At 46.2% G+C, this 20,858-nt stretch overlaps 1 protein-coding gene across 1 annotated transcript in view; it reads left to right on the top strand.

Annotated features, from left to right (window-relative positions):
- Nucleotides 1-10,682: 10,682 nt before the first annotated feature.
- LOC311343265 (fibrosin-1-like protein) overlaps nt 10,683-20,858 on the top strand; it is a gene marked incomplete at its 3' end in the record, with an annotated part of 73,739 nt that continues 63,563 nt past the window's right edge. Inside the window, exon 1 of the mRNA XM_084468143.1 lies at nt 10,683-11,995. Coding sequence (XP_084324269.1) covers nt 11,699-11,995 — 297 coding nt within the window. The 5' untranslated portion in view covers nt 10,683-11,698. The remainder of the gene's footprint in view (nt 11,996-20,858) is intronic.

Below are 20,858 nucleotides of genomic sequence, written 5' to 3'. Positions count from 1 at the left end.
GCGGCTGCTGCTGCTGCTGCTGCTGCTGCTGCTTCTGCTGCTGCTGCTGCTGCTCGTTATCACAGGAGCCTGAGTCGGGCTCTGCCAGGTGAACGTTTTAATGCTGAATCTCGGAATCACGCAGATCTGATGAAAGCCATTCAGAGCCTGGGGGGGGGGGGGGGGGGGCTCAGGCGGAGCTCACTAGGGCTCCAAGGGGGCCAGCTGCCAGATGCTGGGATTGATGTGACAAATATATATTGTGTGTGTGTGTGTGTGTGTGTGTTTCAGTCCAGAGGCGAGCGTCATGGCAGTTGGAGGACTGTACGCACGCACAGATAGACTAATGCGTACGCACACTTCCATGCACACACACACACACACACACACACGGATACACGCATGAACACATACTCAAAAACACACTTACGTACACATGCACACACACACACACACACACACATTCACACACACAAATAGAAAGAGAAGAAAGACACACATAGACATGGACACACAAAAACAAACACACACTGGGTGAAAGAGAGGAAGCCAGTAGGCTGTAATCACTTGAGTTTGTTAAATCGTGCTGGTTTTTGGACATCCGAGCGGTGCCAGGGGAATGCAGGGAATCACATCACACTACAGTGTAGTAACTCTCTCCCCCTGCCCCCTCTCTTCCTCCTCGCCTCTCTCTGTATCCCGCTATCATTTCCTCCCACAGGAGAGATGTGGGAGATGTACTGCAGCTTAACCGAGAGAGAGAGAGAGAGAGGGAGAGGGAGAGAGGGAGAGAGGGAGAGGGGGGAGAGAGAGGGAGAGAGAGAGAGAGAGAGAGAGAGAGAGAGAGAGAGAGAGAGATGGGGCGAGATAGAGACACACAGATAGACAGACAGAAGGAGATAAAATGGAGAAAGGGTGACGGAGAGAGAGTGTGAGATGGGGAGGGAGACAGATAGAGAGAGAGAGAGATGGGGAGAGTGACAGAATTAAAGTGACTCACTGAACAGTTGCAGGAGGCAAGTCATGGTATATTTGTATTTTTTTGTGTGTGTACATGTTTGTGCATGGGCCATGGTGTGTGTGTGTGTGTGTGTGTGTGTGTGTGTGTGTGTGTGTGTGTGTGTGTGTGTGTGTGTGTGTGTGTGTGTATTTGTGGAAAAGGGAGACAGGGAGCAACTGTTCTTTGTGTTTCACATAGAGCTTAATATCACCAAGGAGATAGACCTATCAAGGTCAGCACACAAAACATCAAACTTCATCCTCTCTTTCTCCTGAAAAGCAGAGAAAATGTTAATAATTCGTTCTGTAAACATAGTTGATGGTGTCAAATATAACACAAACACTCTCTAAAAGCAATGCAACACAGACAGACACACAGAACGAAAGATATAGATGGATAGATGGATAGATAGATAGATAGATAGATAGATAGATAGATAGATAGATAGATAGATAGATTGAGCCAAGAGTTAGATGCAAGTGGTGCAGAGCTGTATGCAATTAAACTAATGATAAACCAGCTAGTATACAGAGTGATTTAATGCTCAGCAGTAAGCTAGCCCACCACACTCACTAACACTACAGGCAATGGTACTGAAAAGCCAATAAAACCCTCAGAACTGGTCTAATTATGCAAGCCTTTAAGTGTCCATCTTGAACCTTGGGGATGGAGTTGCACATCGTTTATTTGATTTTAATCTGGGATTTTTACAGTCTATAAGACAATCTGCAAAGGGTGTTTCATGCCGTTATTTCAGCTCAATATCTTGGTGTGAGGAAAAGATTTTGGATCTTTTAGGATGCAAAAGCAGTTAGCTAACTAAACGAAGTTGATTCAGCAAGCTATAATTTGGCTCATCATTACTTCCAACGCAATAGCTACATTCCTCCTATTCTCCTGTGCTTCCAAAATGGAGGCGGTCATCGTGACTTTACGTCTCATTGTACAAGTCCTATTGGCCCAACTGTGAGAAGCCACACTATTGGAAGTGTTGCATCTTTTTTTTCATTTGTAGCGTGTTCTGAGGAGAGCACAGTCTATCGCTGTTTTATCACTCAGCGGGGCTCCCACCGGATACGTTTTTCACACGCTGCCAGAGATAGCTCTATCCGGCACACCGTGGCGGTGACACACACGCAGACAAGCGTTGAAATATGACCGCCTCTTCCTGTGCTTTCTGATTGACCTACTCTGTGGGTATTTGCTTCCTTCTAGATCTCTCTCTCTCTCTCTCTCTCTCTCTCTCTCTCTCTCTCTCTTTAAAGCTGAGCTTTTCAAAAAACGAAATCAACACAAAATATCTTTCCGTTAAGTAGAAAAAAGATTTGGACAATGTGCCGAAACCTTTTTAAAATTCTTTGGTGTATATTTACTCCTTCTTGGGGGGGGATGGTGAATCAGTGAGCAGGCCTGCTAGCACCCCAGCCAGCTAGATGAATGGGTGGTGAAGGTTGCATACATATGTCAGTATCAATTTAAGGAGGAAGTCACTTAGCATAATGCTGCTGGTAGATACAACTTCCTCCCTCTGCGATGATGAAGATATACTGTCGCACATAATCAGACATATTACATTTCAGCATTACATAATTAATCACATAGTCAGTGAATAACTTATGATCCAAGTCATAAATTATGTTTGCCATAGCCGTTGCCTTTGGTGGAAAAGACATCTGTTTTGTTTTTTCACCCGCCTTGAAAGATGTACGCTAAGCTGCCCTCTTTATTTATCATTCTCATTAACCCTGATTTCTAAAGCAGTGGTACCAAGCTACGCAAGCTCTTTTTTTAAAGATCATCTGTGATGATCGTTACTGGTTTACACATCAGTCTTGTGAAGGCCGTGCTAAACCGAAAGCATACATATACTATTTAATATTTAGTCGTTCAGAAATGTTCATCCAACACTCAGTGATTCAGAGTGAGCCATCATAAAAAACCATGGCATGCAATGTTAATATGCAAACGTGTATGGATACAGACATGAGAACGCACAAGGACACACAGTGTAATACAGACAATAAATAATAGGCATCCATCATCTGGCTGTGTCTGAGCACGACACGAGTAGAGATCCACGCTTCAGAAAGAACACGAACACAAAAGCTTCAGGTCTTTTTTGTCTGTTAATCCACTTGGTGTCTTGGAGCTGTGTTTTATCTCTGGGGGGGGGGGGGGGGTGGGAGTTGTGTTTGCTAATCAAGTGCCTTGTGAAATTCAGGGGAGCGTGATAAGAACCATGGTATAATCTCACTCACTGTTTGAACACACATTTTACAGGCTTTTAACTTTCAATCTGCCCGCCGTTGTTTTTCTATTCTTCTTCCAGCACTCGTTTGTGATTCTGCATGCCCCTGGTTCCGCATGCACTCTCTGCTGCCATTTGGATGTAATGTAATGTGTCTGAGCCAGAGATAAGGCCTATCGACACGGCTCAGAGGAGCCTTTCAGTGATCGTCCTAAAACGGTGTTTGTTTTGCAATTATTATTGATGAACAAACAGGATGTCTTAAGTGTCCACATGGCATTCCCGACGGGCTTCAGAACACTGCCAGATTTCTTTAAACTGTTGGGAGTGAGGGAAAAAGATGGGAGGAATCTAATTGATTGCCTGATTCCTTTCGAGTTTGGAAACACTAGCTGGAGAAGGAGACAGCAGGAAGAATGAGCTGCTCTGTTCACTCTGGACTGGTGTAGTCCAGAGTCCATTTTGCTGGCCAGGATAGTATAGTATAGTGTCTAGGATGTTACTACTCCCAGCCTGAAGGTTCTGGGTTTGATCCCCAATATCCACAAGTCTCCCAGGCATTTTGGAAAAGTCTCTTCCACAATGCCCTAGATCAGTGCTCATTTTCTTACCTCAGTCCCTGTTCACAATGACCCCCCTCTTCATTATTCCCATTGTTGAGTGGTGTGTCGTTTCACTCGGTTCACTTTTATTTACCTGTTTCGACCAATCATGTTGCTGGGGCGCGGATCTGTGTAATTGGCCAACACAAACTCGCTCGGCAGAAGACGTAATCAAGTGACTGTAAAGCGCGTGAACACGTGCAGACTGGCCACTGTAGAAACACACTCCCTCATTTGAAAGCGTCATCCACTTGAGCGAACGAGCAAATGAAAGCAAATTAAAATGTAACCAGGCGCCGCTACGCCCCTTTGCTGTTTATGTTTCCGTCCCCCAGGCTCTGTGCCTTCCCCATCCTAGTTCCGCCGTAATATAGTAGGCCTGTTGGATCCCAGATTAGGTGGTACGAGATGCTCATGCTAATCATGATCCTATGTCAAGTCACTTGGGCCTCGCGTCATTCACTCCGTGTGTCAACCACAACCACAATCCTTCACCCCCCCCCCCCCCCCCCCCCCCAATCGCCCCCCTCCCTGGTCATGTGGCTAGAATGGTTTCATCTGTGCTGCTGTTTGCCCCCTTGTTACAGAGAGGAAACACTGGCTGCATTCAGCACCGCCTTGGCCTGAAGCCGCCACTGGTGGCTGGCATGTTTAATCTCCCTGTTAACATTGGGCTGCTCATTATGCCGGTCGATAGGGGGATATTCAAAGAAAAGAAAAAAAAAACGGTGAGAATAAATTCCTCCTCTCTCTCTCTCCTTCTGTGTGTCTCTGTGTCTCTCAGTCACTTATTCATGTGCTCTAACAAGGCGGGTGGGAGAGGAGAGGTCTCCCCCGTGACATTTTGTCACAATGTGTCAGCCTGTCGAGTGCCATTGAACAAACATCACCTCCGCTAATGCGGCCGCCTCTGACACGGCCCGGAAAGAGATGAAAATCCGCTGCCTCTTGTGAACGCTCACCAGTCGGTACAGTGGATCCACGTCAACCCACGTAGAAGACTGGGAAAAGTGCATGTGGGTTATTGGTTTGTGTGTGTGTGTGTGTGTGTGTGCCTGCGTTATTACTTGCGAGTGGGAATGTGTGCGTGGGTGTGTGAGTGAGTGAGTGAGTATCTGTCTGTTGCAGCTTCTGAGGTGTGGAGGCACAGGGCCTAATTGCAGTGTGACATGGGTGGAAATGCTCCTCTGTGGAGGAACAACAGCGTGAAAAGGGAATTGTGTTAAGAATTCCTCACACCCCGTTAATCTGTGTTTGCAAAAAGTAACAACCATACCAATTTGGGTATATTTAACATTTTCTCTCCATTGCTAATGCATCCTTTTGGTGAATCAGTCACAATCGATTATGTTTGACAGATCCTAATTACACGTTTTCCCCTCAAACATTCAATTCACAGCAGCTTCTTAGGTAAAGAAAAATAAAAAGACACGATGATAATAATCATTTGTTTTTGAGTGAGACGAGTCTTTGTAATTGGTCGGGTAGAAGCTGTTTCACATCTGTTCACTCGACGCTTAGCCCACTACGATGCTTCCGAGATGATGCAAAGATTTCAGCGCTGACACTCATCGTTGCACGCGTGCCGTGGCGTGCTCCACGGCGATGCGGCTGCCATCCCCTTTGATAGTGATCTGATCCGAGGACATCTTTCCCCAGAAGCCTGGGCTGGACTATTACACTTTCAACAAGTTGACACATGACACACACTATCATAGAGCACCTTACCATTCATACTGAATACTAAAGTATGTGACTGACTCACAGGGTCAGCCCCTGCCCTGTCACTGCAAGCTTATACAGCCCTTAGTACATTCATGTGGACTTTCTATTTAGTATCTTTTTTTGTCCATAGTATTCATGTAGATCTCTTTTTTATAATCCTGTTTATGTTGTATGTGTATTATGTTATGTGTGATGTCTTTAAGCTAATGGGACCTTGATTTTCCCCTTGGGGATCAATTAAGTATCAATCATCATCATCATCATCAAGTTAGTTGTTAGATAATTCTCAGCTGATATTTACTACTACTGTTTAGCAAGTCAGCAGACACCTTTATCTTTATCTATCTAGTGAATTTAAATATATGCCTTAAAAGGGCCCTATTTTACAACCCCCTAAATGATACATGCCCCTATTCTACAGGGTAGATATCGAACTGGCTTCTTATGGCTCATCCCCCTTAAACTGCAGACATTAAGAATAAACCACCTCTACACCTTTATCCACTGATAGAGGCACCTAACCATCGTGGGCAAGGTTAGGGTTAGGGCGGGGGGTTGGGGGGGGGGGGGGGGGGGGGGGGGGTATTACACAAACTCACTCTGCTGCACAAACGGGGTCCTTGGCTCGTCCCCACAGTGGACAGAAACCCAAATGCCAGCTCTGGAGAGTTATTGACCAGCCTTTGGGGCTCTTTTCTGAAGAGCCACTTTTTCATAACAACTGTTGATGTGATTTGGGGTGAAGGACAGGCGAGAGCATTGTTTCCTCTGCTTCTGAAAGGCACAGGACACCAAGGATCAATAAGAACCATTATAGCGTATGGCTGGGGAGAGATGACGCAGTGCCGCACTCAAACAACAAACAAGAAATGCTGAATGTCTTGACTGACAGTAATCCTTGTTTTAGAAACATAAACAAATAATATTAATCACACTGATGTCTGAAAAGCAACAGCTTCCTTGTACAACATGTTCCTTTGGTGGAATACCGTAATACCAAATATTTTATTAGTGTGACATTTACTGTGGCATTTATCCACATCAATCTCTTAACTCAATTTATTTCTCTCAAATAGCAGGTCACGTTGCTAATTTCACCTTGAATGATGCCCGTAATAAAAAGCCAATTGCCAGTTGGAGGGCCTGCCAATAAATTCAGCTCTCTTACACCCTGCACAGAGACCAATCTTTCTGTTTGATTAAACTTTGTTCTCTTGTGGGGGAAAAAAAACCACTAAGAGGCACTTTAGATTACAGATTTATAGGCTACTTTATTGATGCCTTGGAATTATTGATACATAGATATCATCACTATTGTGTTGGTCAAACAAATGTCTTTTTTGTTGGCCCAGACTTCTGCATGGCGATGACTTCTGTTTTGATTATTGAGCCTCCGTTGAAAGATTTACTAACAGCTGTTAGTGGGACTGAGACTCTGTGTCTTGTCGGCGCGTGTGTCAGAAAAAATTAGGAATGAATTAATAGTCCATGTTCCATGATAAGACAAACAGATGTTTTCTTGTTCTGCGGCGCAACGGATCAGAGCACTGAGTAACAATGTGTACAAAACAGCAAGAAGAAGAGAGCTAGAGGGAGGGAGAGAGAGAGAATGTCTGACAAGGTGAGAAATACAGAGATTAAAGGGAAAAGGCAAGAGCAAAGAGAGAGAAGACAAGAGCATAACACAGCAAAATATGAGAGGGAGATATCTGAGGATGACAAGGGAACACGTGAGTCAAAATTGACTCATGCAGGCAGGATGTGACACGTGTGTCTGTGTGTGTGTCTGTGTGTGTGTCGAGACGAGAGGAAGTTACATATTTCACGCGGTGGTCTGGAGGCCCTTGGTCCTATAGCTCGCTACTAGGTCGAGAGAGAGAGAGAGAGAGAGAGAGAGAGAGAGAGAGAGAGAGAGAGAGAGAGAGAGAGAGAGAGAGAGAGAGAGAGAGAGAGAGAGAGAGAGAGAGCTATAGCTACCGAAGGCCTCAGGCAAATCTCTTGTTTCCTGTACATTGCCACCAAACTAACGAATTACCCCCTGATATGTCTCGACAGACAGAACCCCGATAGGCATATAAGTTATGTTCTGTTTTCCCCTGCAGCGGTTAGTCAGAAGCAGAGATGTCTAACTCAAAACCCCCCACGTTAAAACCAATTCCCCACCAAAGGGGCAGACAGTTTAAACTGAAGGGATTCATTATGAGGGGTTAAGAGTTGGTTGAACGATAAACAGCATTAATTATCAATGAATTTACTTCCTGTCCTTTTGTGAGCATGTGTGTGAGTCTGTGTGTGTGTGTGTGTGTGTGTGGGGGGGGGGGGTTATTGCAGGGGCAGAAGTTAATTTTATAACACAGACGTGGATCACAGGAAGATGGTATTTTCCATCCAGGTGGAGAAAACGTTGGATGTCGACTCGACAATATAACATTATGAAGCCTGCTGAATTTATTTTCCACGCTGTATAACATTGGTAGGCTGTGTGTCTTGCAGCAATGCGTCGCCGTTGTATGAGATCTATTGATTTCTCCGATATTGCCTCAAAGAGTAATGGAGTAAAGGTCCTGGCACTTTCTTTTTTTCAGTTTTTTATTGCTCTCATCTAAACCCTTGCTCTTTCCTTCCTGGGCCCTGCTACAGTACACCAACTTTTAAATGAAGATCTACACACACACACACGCACGCACACATCAAGCACAAAAACCCAGACGTCAATGGCAATGGCTCTTTTAATGGCAGGAGAAGGAAAGAAACGTTGGAAAAAGATATGCTGCTGCTTAAACATCAATACAGGAAAAAAAACAGCAAGACAAGCTCCTTCCTTCTCTTAGCTTATGTGGCAGCTTGGGTCTAATCGTTTCAAAGAGATGGGGGGTTTGAAAGACTGGGATGAGGGAGCCCCACACTCGCTACCTTTTGGATTAAGCTCTCCCAGCAAATAGTAGCATGGAGGAAACAGAGGTAATCTCTATCTTCTCCTCCATGGCCCCTGCTTAGCATACCTGTTCCCCCTTTACTTAATCTCCTTACTGAATTAGTTCCTCTAAAGCTGCTCAAACAGAGACGGCTCTGTGAACTCTAGGCAGAGCAGGTTGTAGTCGAGTGATGCCGAGAGTCGCTTTCGACTTTCTAGCTCCTGGCTGAAAGGTCAATTTACTCAGCGATTGATGTGTCGTGTGCCGGCAGATGGCTCACTCAGGACTTCTTAGATAACATCTTGGAACATCGAGGCTTACAGCTCGGCAAGGGTGTGTGTACACAGCTCTAAATATTTGAATGTTGTTTTTTATTTAATCTTGGAGGAAATGTTCAAATGAAATCAAAGTTAAACGCATAACTGAACTCCATCTCTGGAGAGGTCTCCTTCAACTCCTTATATTTAACAGAATTTGTTCCTGGCTGTTTCAATGCAGTAGTTGTTAATGTGCTTCCATGTTGATTCTGATTATCGTGTGAACGGCAGGGTGGTGAGGTGGCTACTGGCCAGGGTGTCCAGCCACCAGCCTACCGGTAGACCTACCAGGTTTAATCCCCAAGGTCTGCAGCCATATCCTGCGTCAAGGCTTTGTTACGGTTCCACGTTGACGCAACGCAAGGGGGGTTTACAGACCCATCACGTCCTTGGGGAACCTCCTTGCGTCCACCGCAAGGGCCTGACTTTGCGCGGAGTGGAGCTGTCTTGCTTCGCCCTGAAGTGGCTTATGTTTGATAATGACCGGCGACGTTCTATACATTATCCCGCTTATTACACGGCTACTTGCCACAATGAAAAAAAAACACTTTTTACAATTTATTTGTCACCAGCATTCGTAGTGTTGATCAGCAGAGAGATAGTCAGCCAAAGACATTGACGTCGCTTAGCAAGCGATTCTGCTGGGGTTGATAAGTTACCGGACTACTTGCAGAGTGATACAAAAGCCGTGAATCAGAGGCAAAAATCCACTTTCCTGGACAGCGGTCAATATATGCTTAACAACAATCCTTATCGAAAAAGAATTGGCCCAGAAGTCTGGAAGGCCCACGCAGGTGAACGGAGTGTTCCACAGCATTGAGAAGATCCTTGTAATAAGGCTATATAAGTAATAGTGAATAGGTTGCAGTACAGTAGCGCAACCTTGCACATCCTCTCCAGTACAGTAAAGTACGTTATTGTTCGCTAGTCATGTACTACTGGATGATGAGTGGATTCCTTTTGCGCATTTGTGGCATTCTTTATCAGGTGAGAGGGCTTACAAGGAAGTTTGAAAATGTGTCCTGATATCCCGTATTAGCCCACGAGTAGTTCCCCATTGAACAGTAAAGCAACAAAACAAAAGCTGGACCAAAGTTACTTTTTTCCACTGGACATACAAAGCCACTTCAGCTATCTTTTAGTGTCTTCATGACGCGTATTCAAACCGAGCAGGCAGGTTTATAGTTAAGCAAAACAACATGCAAATACCTTCCTCCGGGGTATGCTATGCTTTTCTTTTATCATTTGATTCATTCCATTTTGATCTTTAGTGTTTGGAGGCCTACAAATAGAGCTGTTAAGTACATATTTACTACATGTCAGTGACAAGAAAAACAAGTTGTCAGATGATTGCACATTACCAATTCCTACAAGGTACCTCGCTGTGGCCCAGTGCTGTGATCTAAACAGAGGGCAGAGCATGTGGCGTGACGGCGTAGGCTATTCCAACGCGGTCAGAATGGGAAGCTGTCAAATTGTGACACATGTACCCGGCATTTCTCACGCTGACAGCCCAACATCGGCGTGTAATGTGTGATGATGAGGCGCTGGCATTGACAGACGGAATAATAGAGCCTCGTGTCAAAGTGTGGGCAGACACACACACACACACACACACACACACACACACACACACACACACACACACACACACACACACACACACACACACACACACACACACAGACGATGGGAACATTTGTGTTTTCCAAACTAGCTTCTTTAAACCCGTAGGCAATAGCCGGAGGAAATACACCTGAGACTTAAGGAGGTTGTGTCAAGCTTTATTGTTCTGTTTAATCTCGATTGAAGGGGGATACGAGAGAGGAGATTTTAATCACTCCTGTCGCTTTAAGGACACTTATCAAAGCCGTATTTATGCGAGGAGAAAATACGATGAGGCACGAGCGAACTGAGCGACCAAGGACGGATCGCTCGCACTGGATTCGTACAAATCCTAGCCCGTTTCACCTGGAATCGCTTCGTCACATCGCTCGGGGAGTTTGATTACGCCGTGGATCGCTGTCTTTTGCGGACGGATCGGATCGTTTACCCCCCAAAAAATGCGCATAAGTAGCTCGAGACTTGGGATTCCTGCCCCTCGCGCGCAGCGTTTACGGTGGAACTTGTCATAGAGGAATACGGCGTAGCGTTGCAACTTGTACATCCCTGTGTATAGGGTTATTTGACTTATTAAACACGCAGAAGTGTTCCGTGTCCAGCGGGTTATTTGACGGATATATTACGGGCTCTTTTTTTTTTTGACAGCGGACCATGGATTGGGTGGTGGAAAACAAGGGGCAGCAGCGGCGGCAGCAGCAGCGACATGGTTGCTCTGCACTGTCTGCGCTATGCAGCTAGGCTCCAACATTTGTGTTATTCCAATGCAACAAAGTTGCAAAGCAAGTGGAATGCATGGATTTCAACTATTTCACTGTTTTGCGTCTGCCTGAATGAAGAACGCGTCGACATAGTCCATACATCGTGACAAATACGTGTGGATTTGCATCGCTTTTTCTCGCCTGCATGGGCTTCTTGGAACATTTGTATAAATGTAGGAGATCCGTGAGGTTTATGGTCAAGGTCATCCCGCGAGTTCTATTAGTCTACATTTGTCCATTGTAGTATATAGACATACACACACTCACATAAACATACACACGCTCACATAAACACGCACTCACATTAAAACGCGCGCACACGCACACACACACACACACACACACACACACACACACACACACACACACACACACACACACACACACACACACACACACACACACACACACACACACACACTTGTAATAATAGGCTACCAGAGTCGGTGTGTTATTTTTGGTTGACCGCACAGGGAGCTCCTCTACATTCGGTGATCTTACAGAGCGATTTCTGATTGCAACATTTCTAAAATGGATGGAAAATTGAAGCAGAGTCGGAGATCCCGTTCCAAACGCGAGAGAGTACGCAGACGGGAGCCTGGCGGCAAAGATGCCCACAGTCCAAACCACAATTCGTCTTGCTCCGACAGAGAGCAAAGTCCTGGGAGAGATGCCGCCTCCCTGCGTGGTCAGAAGACCCCACACTCCACACCCGCTGACAGAGCCTCTCGCCCCCCTCGCAGGAAGAGACCAGAATCCAGTTCTCAGGAAGAGGATATCATTGATGGATTTTCTATCACCAGTTTCATAAGCCTGGAATTGCTGGAGGTAAGGGCTTTCTTGTCACATATGCTGGATGATTAGTTCACGATTATGTCGGGATATTTTTGCTTCAATGATGCTTTTATCAATTGCGACAGGTCAACCTAAACAATCAAGTGTGGCTGTTGTGCGTTCGTTTTGGCTTGTGTGTTTTATGTGACGTTAGTTTATATTCAATGACCCCTGTTTACAACGCAATCTCTAATTGGCAAAGACACACCAGATAAGTCATCACACACGCACGCACGCGCGCGCGCGCGCGCACACACACACACACACACACACACACACACACACACACACACACACACACACACACACACTGCCAGAATCATTACACTACGTGCATTGATTCCAACTCATTATAGTTTTTAATTAGACACCTGCTTAATTATACCCTTATGAGAGTCTGTGTCAGACAAGCGATCATAAACATCAAGAAGAATACTCACAATAAATAAATACCCACATGGAGGAGGTAATTTAATCTAGTAGTCTTGACTAATAGTATGAGGTTGACCTTTAACCCCACCATTCCGTGTGGTAATACATCAACAACACCATCTTCGATATAGTTATTTGCAGACAACTCATAATAATCTCACGTCGCCATATGGCACGCAATAATAACAACAACAGCAGGTTGATACTCTCCTCTAACTCCCACAGCTAGTGTGACAATTGCATTAAAGCTGACAGCAACATACACACCAGCAGTACTGCATCGCTGTGATTGGATCCACCGCGTGGACATGGACACACAGGCAAAAAACAGGGAGGATCCACTCGATTGGAGCTGGTCGTCAATTTGCCACCTCCTATCTGTTAACACGCTTAACCTGTTCTGGTCATTAGTAATTATGGTTCTATTACATTTCGCTTGACCTGCCATATAGCACTTGGGACTGAGTGTAGTGTTAAAGCTGATAGGGTCGGAGAAGAGTCGTGTGCGTGTGCAAGTGTGCGTGGAAATGCACATGTGGTGCACATGCAGTGCGTGTGCACACATGCATGTGGCGGTATGAACTAAGCAGCACGCCTAAGCGGCTGTTTGTGGCGGTGTAATGCACTCTCATCATACATGTATGAGCAGACATGGGGCCGGTGCCGGATGACTGAAACCGTATATGACAGCGGCTGACTTTGAAGATGACACGGTCCTCCTACAGGCCTTCACCCACCGGTGTCCTCGCTGTCAGAGAACAGGACCCTTTTGACATTAAGCATCGTACCGTCTGTGTCTCCACTGGGTTTAATACCGCCATTGATCCCGTCTTGTATCTGTCCCCGGTTCGGTCCTTTTTAGTGTAGAGTCGTTTTTTTTTGTCGGCCCTGCCGATTTTTTTGTGAGTAAGCTGATTCTTGTATTGATATCAGTCTGGACACTTGGAGCCCTTGGAGTGTTTTGGCAGGGATGTTTCAAAATCGTTTTTTCGAAGGCTTGAGAGAAGCATTCTGAAAGCAATATATTTCACTGTCGGGCAAACTGTTGTTAAAAAATGACATCGAGTGGGACTTATTGATGCACTGGATACACTACAACAATAAACGTCACTACAAATCTGGTCATTGCAAATAATGGCAATGAACGGAAAACACAAATACAATAAACAACTTAAATAAGTTATCAATAAACATGAACTCAATTCATAGATCCGCCACCCACCAGTACAACTCGATTTGTATTTGATAGATAGGCCTACAGTTGGCTAAATGATTTACTTGCCTGTTTTATTGCACACTCCCAACAGTAGCGCTAGTGTTCTTGCTTGGCTGCTACTGAAATGAAAACAGAGGGTGTACTGTGCTCCACCTGGAAAACATACCTTTTCAAAGCCAAACAAATGAGCCATGATACAGCCCTGTGTGCGTCAAACAATACGACCTCGCCAGCTCCTCGGAGGCTTGGGCCCGTCTTACATATTTGGTCGGAACAGGTGATGTTCTGGGCTATGGCCCTTCATGGTTCAGCTGCGAGTCCGAAACGGTAATAAGCTTCACACCATGTCTTTATTCGGTAAGTGTTAGCGTTTTTATTGAATCCACGCTGAGCCTGTTAACAGCTGCTATTGTTTTACTCCCACCATCATGACCCCTCTTTTCAATGGGTGAGATGTCTCTGTCTCTGCCCTCTTGTAATTATTTGAAATCAGCCAGGCATTGTTGATTAACTGACAAGGCCAGCAGCGAGTGAAACCCAATGGGCTGGAATCGTTTAGATATTTAAAAGCACCGCCTCGTCTACGTATCAGTAATTGCTATTGCTTTTACCTAACAGCGTGTGTCATAGTGGAGCCCCATCACCTTCCACAAGCTAATTACTTATCAATTACCCCGAGGACCTGTCATCCTCATTAACCCCGGGAATGAAAAGCAAACGGCCACAGTTGGCGGTGTTAGGGGCATGGCGCTGTCCAGGGCTGACGATCCGACGCGGTGGGGCGGTGGAAGGGGGGGGGGGGGGACAGGTCACCTTGACCTGTCGTCGTGTCAAGCGAGCACCGGGCCGACACGGCGGTGTGGGCGCAGGGTCGTACAGCCGGGGCGATGGCCTCATTAGTACTGTCCTGCTCATCGTGCTCCTCCACACTCCCGTGACATCAATCTCCCGGCCAGGGTTCGCCACACTCGCTGCCGCCGGCACAGTATTTACACACCTAAATCGCGATCTGGATTTAAGCTTTAAGAGTTTTTCCATTCATATTCAAGATTTACTGCGATTGATTTATTCTGTTTTTATATGTGTTTTATTTAGCAACACTGGCTGGTAACTGGATTACTGCCATTCTAATGGCTGTTTTGGCTTGAGTATGTTTTGTTATTGGCACCTTTTTAGAAATAGATTTAAAAATGTTTGTGTTTTTGTTCCCTGTGTGGACATTTGAGCAGTTTACTTTGCCTTCCTCTTTAAACTCCCTATAGCCCCCCCCCCCCAGTTCATCCACTAGCTCAGCGCTCTCTGAGTCTATCCACTACCTCTGCACTCTCTCACAGTCTCCCATCCCTCCACGCCGGTAGCTCCCCAGTGTGGAGCTTTGCTTAGTGTACCACAGTCTATTCTCCCTGGCCTGAGGTTGGCAGGGTTTCCCTGGATGCGTGTTGACTCCAAACACGCTAGTTTGGCACCGTTGATATCCACGGCTCTGCGTTGATAGGATCAATCCCCTCCAGTCCCGTATCCAGGCGAGGGCTGGGCTTCACGCGCTCCCCACCGCCGTGCGCTCCCTTAACCTATTTCATTACATCTGAAAGCAATTTTGCTGCAGCAGCCGTATTTGATTACGCTGTGTTTATTTTATCTGAATCCCATGGATGCCAGGTTGGGGGTGGGGTGGAATAAGCCGCTTACCTACTATGAGGACTACCTGTGCAAATTTGAGACGCGCAAACAAAGCCCTTCTGCTTTGTTCCGGGTGCCTTGGCGTGATTAGACAAAATGTCAAGCATGTTTCAGAGATGATCCGAGAGACGCGGAGAACGGCAACCACGTACTGACGCGCTCACCCCCCCATCCCCCCCCCCCCCCCCCCCCCCCCCCCCCCCCCCCCCCCCCACCGTGACGGCACCCTGTGTCTCCATATCGGCTGATTCATGTGTGATCCTCCTCTAACTGTTTGAATAGATAAAGGATAATGATTTCTGTTCACAGTTGCCGGCGTCACCTCTTGAGGAATTTTCCCCCTCAGGGTGTGAAGGCGGTGTTTATCGGGTTATTATCAGGTGATGATAAAGAAGACGACACAGTCATCTATCCGTCACAACAGCAGTGTGATTTTTGATTTACTCTGACACTGGAGTGGTAAATCCCCTCGCGTTAATCTGTACTCATTCGTCTGCTGTGACACCATTTAACAGATTAAGTTCCCTTTTTTTCCCTCTGTTTCGCACGATAAGTTTCCCAATTCACTCTAATGGGGATTTTGATTGAGCTCACAATAGCAAGAGCATGGAGCAAGGATAAAAATAAATAAAAAAATTCGGCTACGGGCAATTTATTCATTTATTAAAGGGTTCACATGGTATTGACCACCCACCTCTATTTTGTCCTTACGTTATTCCGAATAGATTTCCGTCGTTTTTATTCAGTTTGTCGTGTTGGAGGAGTGTACCAATTCAAGTATGACAGCTAGCAAATGGCTGCCTTGCTGAGGGGGCCGTACACCCAGTCTGTTAGAGTTGCTGGATCGCTTCACTGTCCCAGTTCGGAGGACTTCCCTGAGCCAGACCACCGGGGGGGATGTCTGAAATCCAAGTGAACATCAACAGAAAAGAGCTTGGCTTCAAAACGTCTTCTCTCTGTGAATTGATGGCTATCACACTCTGGCCCCCACGTTGGCCTCGAATCCGGTAGCATATTCATTGCTCTGCGCTCTCTCTGATGTGAACATCTCCCATTGTCATTGGGCATTGCTTTGCGCCCTCAACCCTCATTGCTCCCGGCTGCACACATTTGGTGAAGGAACAGTTCTAACGATCACAGCCAGTCAGAAACCCTTTATTCCCCCTCTCAGGAACAATAGGCAGGCAGGCAGGGACACGACGGACGGTAACGGCATGGTAGATATTATCGACGCCTCGCGGAGGAGAGGGGAGCTGTGTCTGTTCCCGGAAGCAAGGCGTATGTGAGTGGGCCGTCTTGTTGGTTTTTTAAAAAGAGTGCTAGGAGGTTGATCTTGTCTTCTCCCTCGCTTTCTTCCCCCTCACGGTGATAGCCCCGTGCGTCTCACACGGGCAAACAATTCCTGCTTTAATTAACAAGGCTCCCCCAGGCCCCCAGCTCATTGGCTGACACAGACTACAGAGAGAGAGAGAGAGAGAGAGAGAGAAATAGAGAGACAGAGAGAGGTGTCCTAATGCCAGTGGGATGTCCCCAAGCGCCCAATGCTCTCTTAACTGTCAAACCAACCACTGTAGTCACTTTGGCACACACACACACGCACCCACACACACACACACACACACACACACACACACACACACACACACACACACACACACACACAGGTTGCTCCTTGTCACCAACAGGTATGTATAGGATGTAGAGTAGGATGTAGATTAGAAACTTGCACATAGACACAAATACTGTGCAGGTCTCTATTCGTAATAGTCACAAATAGACACGAACATGCACACGCTAATTTACTTACAGGAAGGATTGGTGCATCTGCCTCAAGCGCTGCAGGACAGTTTAGTGGTTAGGGTGGTTGAAAAGTGCCCAAAGGCACTGTAGGTATGCTACTAAAGGTTTGCCTAAGAACTAAAACACTCTTGAGGCTCCCAAGATGGGTGAGAATTGCTTACAAATAATCCTGATGCATTTTGATGTACAAGCCCAATAAAAGCCATTTGGTAGATGCTCATCATGATCGCATACATTCTTTACATGGGCGGCCCCAGTGGAAATCATACCCCTGGCGGCGTTACTGTATGGCTCTACCCATTGAGCTACACAGATTTAAGGGTATGATTGACTGATGACTTCACAGCCTACAGAACAGGACAGCATCTACAGACACAGCCTGGTATTTCTAATGTATTCCCAACTCTTGACTCGTCCTTGTCTTGCTTGGTTTCATGTGCTGCATACCAGACGTTGTGATTGGTGAGCGGAAACACAAGAAGTGTAGCTTCTATTCCAGGAAACCCTGCCACCAGATGCATAATAGTGTTAGCATGATGATATCTTGGAGGAATCTCCTTAACAGACGGTTTCAAAGCAATCAAACACGAAGGATTTTTCATGTATTCCTCTTGTATGTTTATCAAAAGGAATATGTGATATCTTTTTGTGTAGTTTTTCAAGAATGCCGCAGACACAGTGACACACAGTGCGTGGGGGGATGCACGGACATGGCAGGGAAAGGCATGTGGTTCTCTGGCAGAAGGCCAATGAATCCATTTCCTGCTTGGCTTTGTGTACGGTGCGCGGCCTTCCTGTGTGAATGTTTTCACTGTGTGTGAGTGGCAGGAGGGGGGGACGGGGGGCGGGGGGGATCTGTGATTAGGTGGCTGCCTTTCGAATCTTCTCCCCATTGTTGCTTTAGCTTGGCACCTCCCCTCCTCTTTTCCCTCTTCCCTCCCTGCTCCATCAGTCTCCACCTTGGTAACACACCTCCCCGACCGCTCAATGGAATGTCAGATAAGCACATGACTTTGACATTTATCGTACAAACGACGAAACGAATGCTGTTCATTCATACATCATCATCGTCAGTTATTTTTTTTAGGATGGATGACTTTTTTCTAAGTCGATTCTTCCAACCCTGCATTTATTCGTGAACGTTTGCTTTGTAATAATACAGAGACACGATCAGATAGTTCTCAAAGATGGCGGATCAATGGCTGATGGCTTTTTGTCTTCTCAGCTGTGCACTTTGCTAGAAGGGAACACGTATAAAAAAGAGAGTGCTGAAGAACCTGCTCACAACAGCTCTCTCCCCAGCATCTCGCAAGTGAATCCTTTTGAAACCATACTTTTGTACATTTTTTCACGGCAGTGCGTGGGAGTCAGCTTTCCTGGGCGTTCTGCGGATTCTTTGACACAAACGTCTGTGGACTGCGTATCTTTGTTTGTTTGTTTGTTTTTTGTGCAGTGTGTTTCTCGTCGTCTTTTTACAATCCAAGGCTAGTGCTTCAAAGCAAATGTGGATTACTTTCTTAACATGCTATAAACACAAACGACAAGTGCAGAATACACAGGCAGGGTATCAAAGAAACAAGCGGGCTTGTGTGCGCATCTGTTTCATCATAAACACTGCGGTAATAGCTCAGTTAAATTCCAAACAGAGGTTTCCTCAGCTAGCTCACCGTAACAGTGTGTGGTGTCGCTCTCCCTCTGCATGCTGTCCTCATGCCATGCTTCCCTAATAATTTGCCCTTAAGTGTGAAAGCAATTAGAGTTAACAGTTATCAACATGCGCCCCGGCTAGCCACACTAGCTTCCCAGGAGGACTGATGGGAATAGTCTTTTTACGGGGACCAAAAGCAACGCTGACGGTAATTGCCCGACACTGTGCTCCGTTGGCTTGACATAAGATATGGATATGGACTGTGTACCCCTAGAGACCCCCAAGTCTCTCGGGGTACACACACACAGTGCCTCTCGCTACCTTCCCCTCTCGCCCTCTGTTTAGTACAGCAACCTATTTAGCTATTAGGAGACTGGGGCTATTCATGTTGAAAATACATACACCACTTGAGGACATTATGGTAATTGTCACCCAGTCACTGTGTGTTGAATAATGGGTGTGTGAGTGTATGTCTTAAGTGTGACAATTTACTATTTAGTCATTGTGCCAACCCCCCTTTTGCCAAAGCATGATATAGTGCATTCAGATATGTCACTAAGGAGCAGGAGCATGTAGGCATCTTGCACAAGGATGCCTACAGGTCAGGCTGTGGGCATGAGGGATTGAACACACGATGAATAAGTGGCAGTGCATGTGTGTCTCTCGGCGCTACAGAGTGGATAAATGGGGTCAGGGTAGGAACAGGCTACCCGTGCTTAAAGTTCTGGGGCAGATGCAAAGGGAATGTCCCTGGCAGTGACAGTAAACCGGAATGACACATTAGACATGATTTTCTTCAATGCCCTGATAAGAATCAATGGAACGGAAATTTTCAGACGAGAACTAGTGTGTGCTTACATGCCGCTGCTCAGTGTGTATAATTCCGGTGCGGACGTGTGACAGGTTTGTAAATATCCGATTTATTTGTGTATGTGTGTGTCAGTCATACAGGTCTGTGCGGCAATCAGAGCGAGATTTATTTAAACGCGGAGGTGTTATGACAGTTATTTGTGGGCAGCCTGAGAGGCTATCAGTCTCTCAGATGAGGCTGAGGACACCCGGGCCAATGCTTGACAGCAGTCATTTCCATGGCGACGGAAGGAAAAATAAAACTCCAGGGAAGAGGAGGCCTGTTGCTGAGGAAGTAGGAAGTGGGGTGAGGATGTGGGGGGGGAATATTGCCAATCCCATATTGGGAATGTTGTGGAACTGGCCAACGTAGCATCCGTAATGTAACCATAGTGCGGTGTGTAACCTGTAGACCAGAGAGCGTTAACGGAGAGCCCGGTCACACACAGTGGGGTGTCTGATTGCAGATGCGCTGCAAAACAATCTCATCTCTGTCCCTCCTTCTCCTTCTTCGTCTCTCTATTTCTGTCTGTCGCTCACCCTCTCTGACATACACACTCTACACACGTCTCTCTCTCTCTCTCTCTGTCTGGCTCTCCCCACCCTAATTCTCGTTCAACTGTGTGTGTGTGTGTGTGTGTGTCTCTCACTCTCTACTCCATCCCTTCCTTCTGATGGTCAGCGTGACACGACTGCTCATTCAGGGCTGCTCAGCCACAGATCAAAGGGTGTTGAAGTGCTCAAAATGTGGCAACACAAGACTGGCCTAAGCTATATATGACTATATAAGACTATAATTCCAAATGAGAACAATATAATGTGATGCACATTGACAGGCGTAGGGATGAATGTCTATTTATCCAGAGCGACTAGCAGCTGAGACCGACAGGCTCAGAAACGCAGAAACGCAGAGACTCAAAGAACACAATCAATATAGGAGCAACTATGAAACAATTGCGCTGCAAGACCAGGTTGCAGCTCTCAGACCCGGCTTTCTGTTTGACATCTTTCCGTCTCCAACCTCAGAAAGAAAATCACAGGAAGTGATTATGGAGACTGGAAGTCTCCATAATGCTCTAAAAATAATCGTTCTCCAACTTTGTGGTCAACGACGTACTCAAACACAATGTTTCTAACCCCGTCCTCCATAATGACATGCATCTCAGCGGCTGTAACAGAGGGCTGAGTGTTTAGATAGGGTGTGTACACGTCGCGGCCCTAGCTGCCAGGTT

The sequence above is a fragment of the Micromesistius poutassou genome (assembly GCF_964030765.1).
Source record: "Micromesistius poutassou genome assembly, chromosome: 5".
Taxonomy (NCBI): Eukaryota; Metazoa; Chordata; class Actinopteri; order Gadiformes; family Gadidae; genus Micromesistius; species Micromesistius poutassou.
Note: the sequence above shows the minus strand (reverse complement) of the source record. Positions and strands in the feature narration are given on the sequence as shown.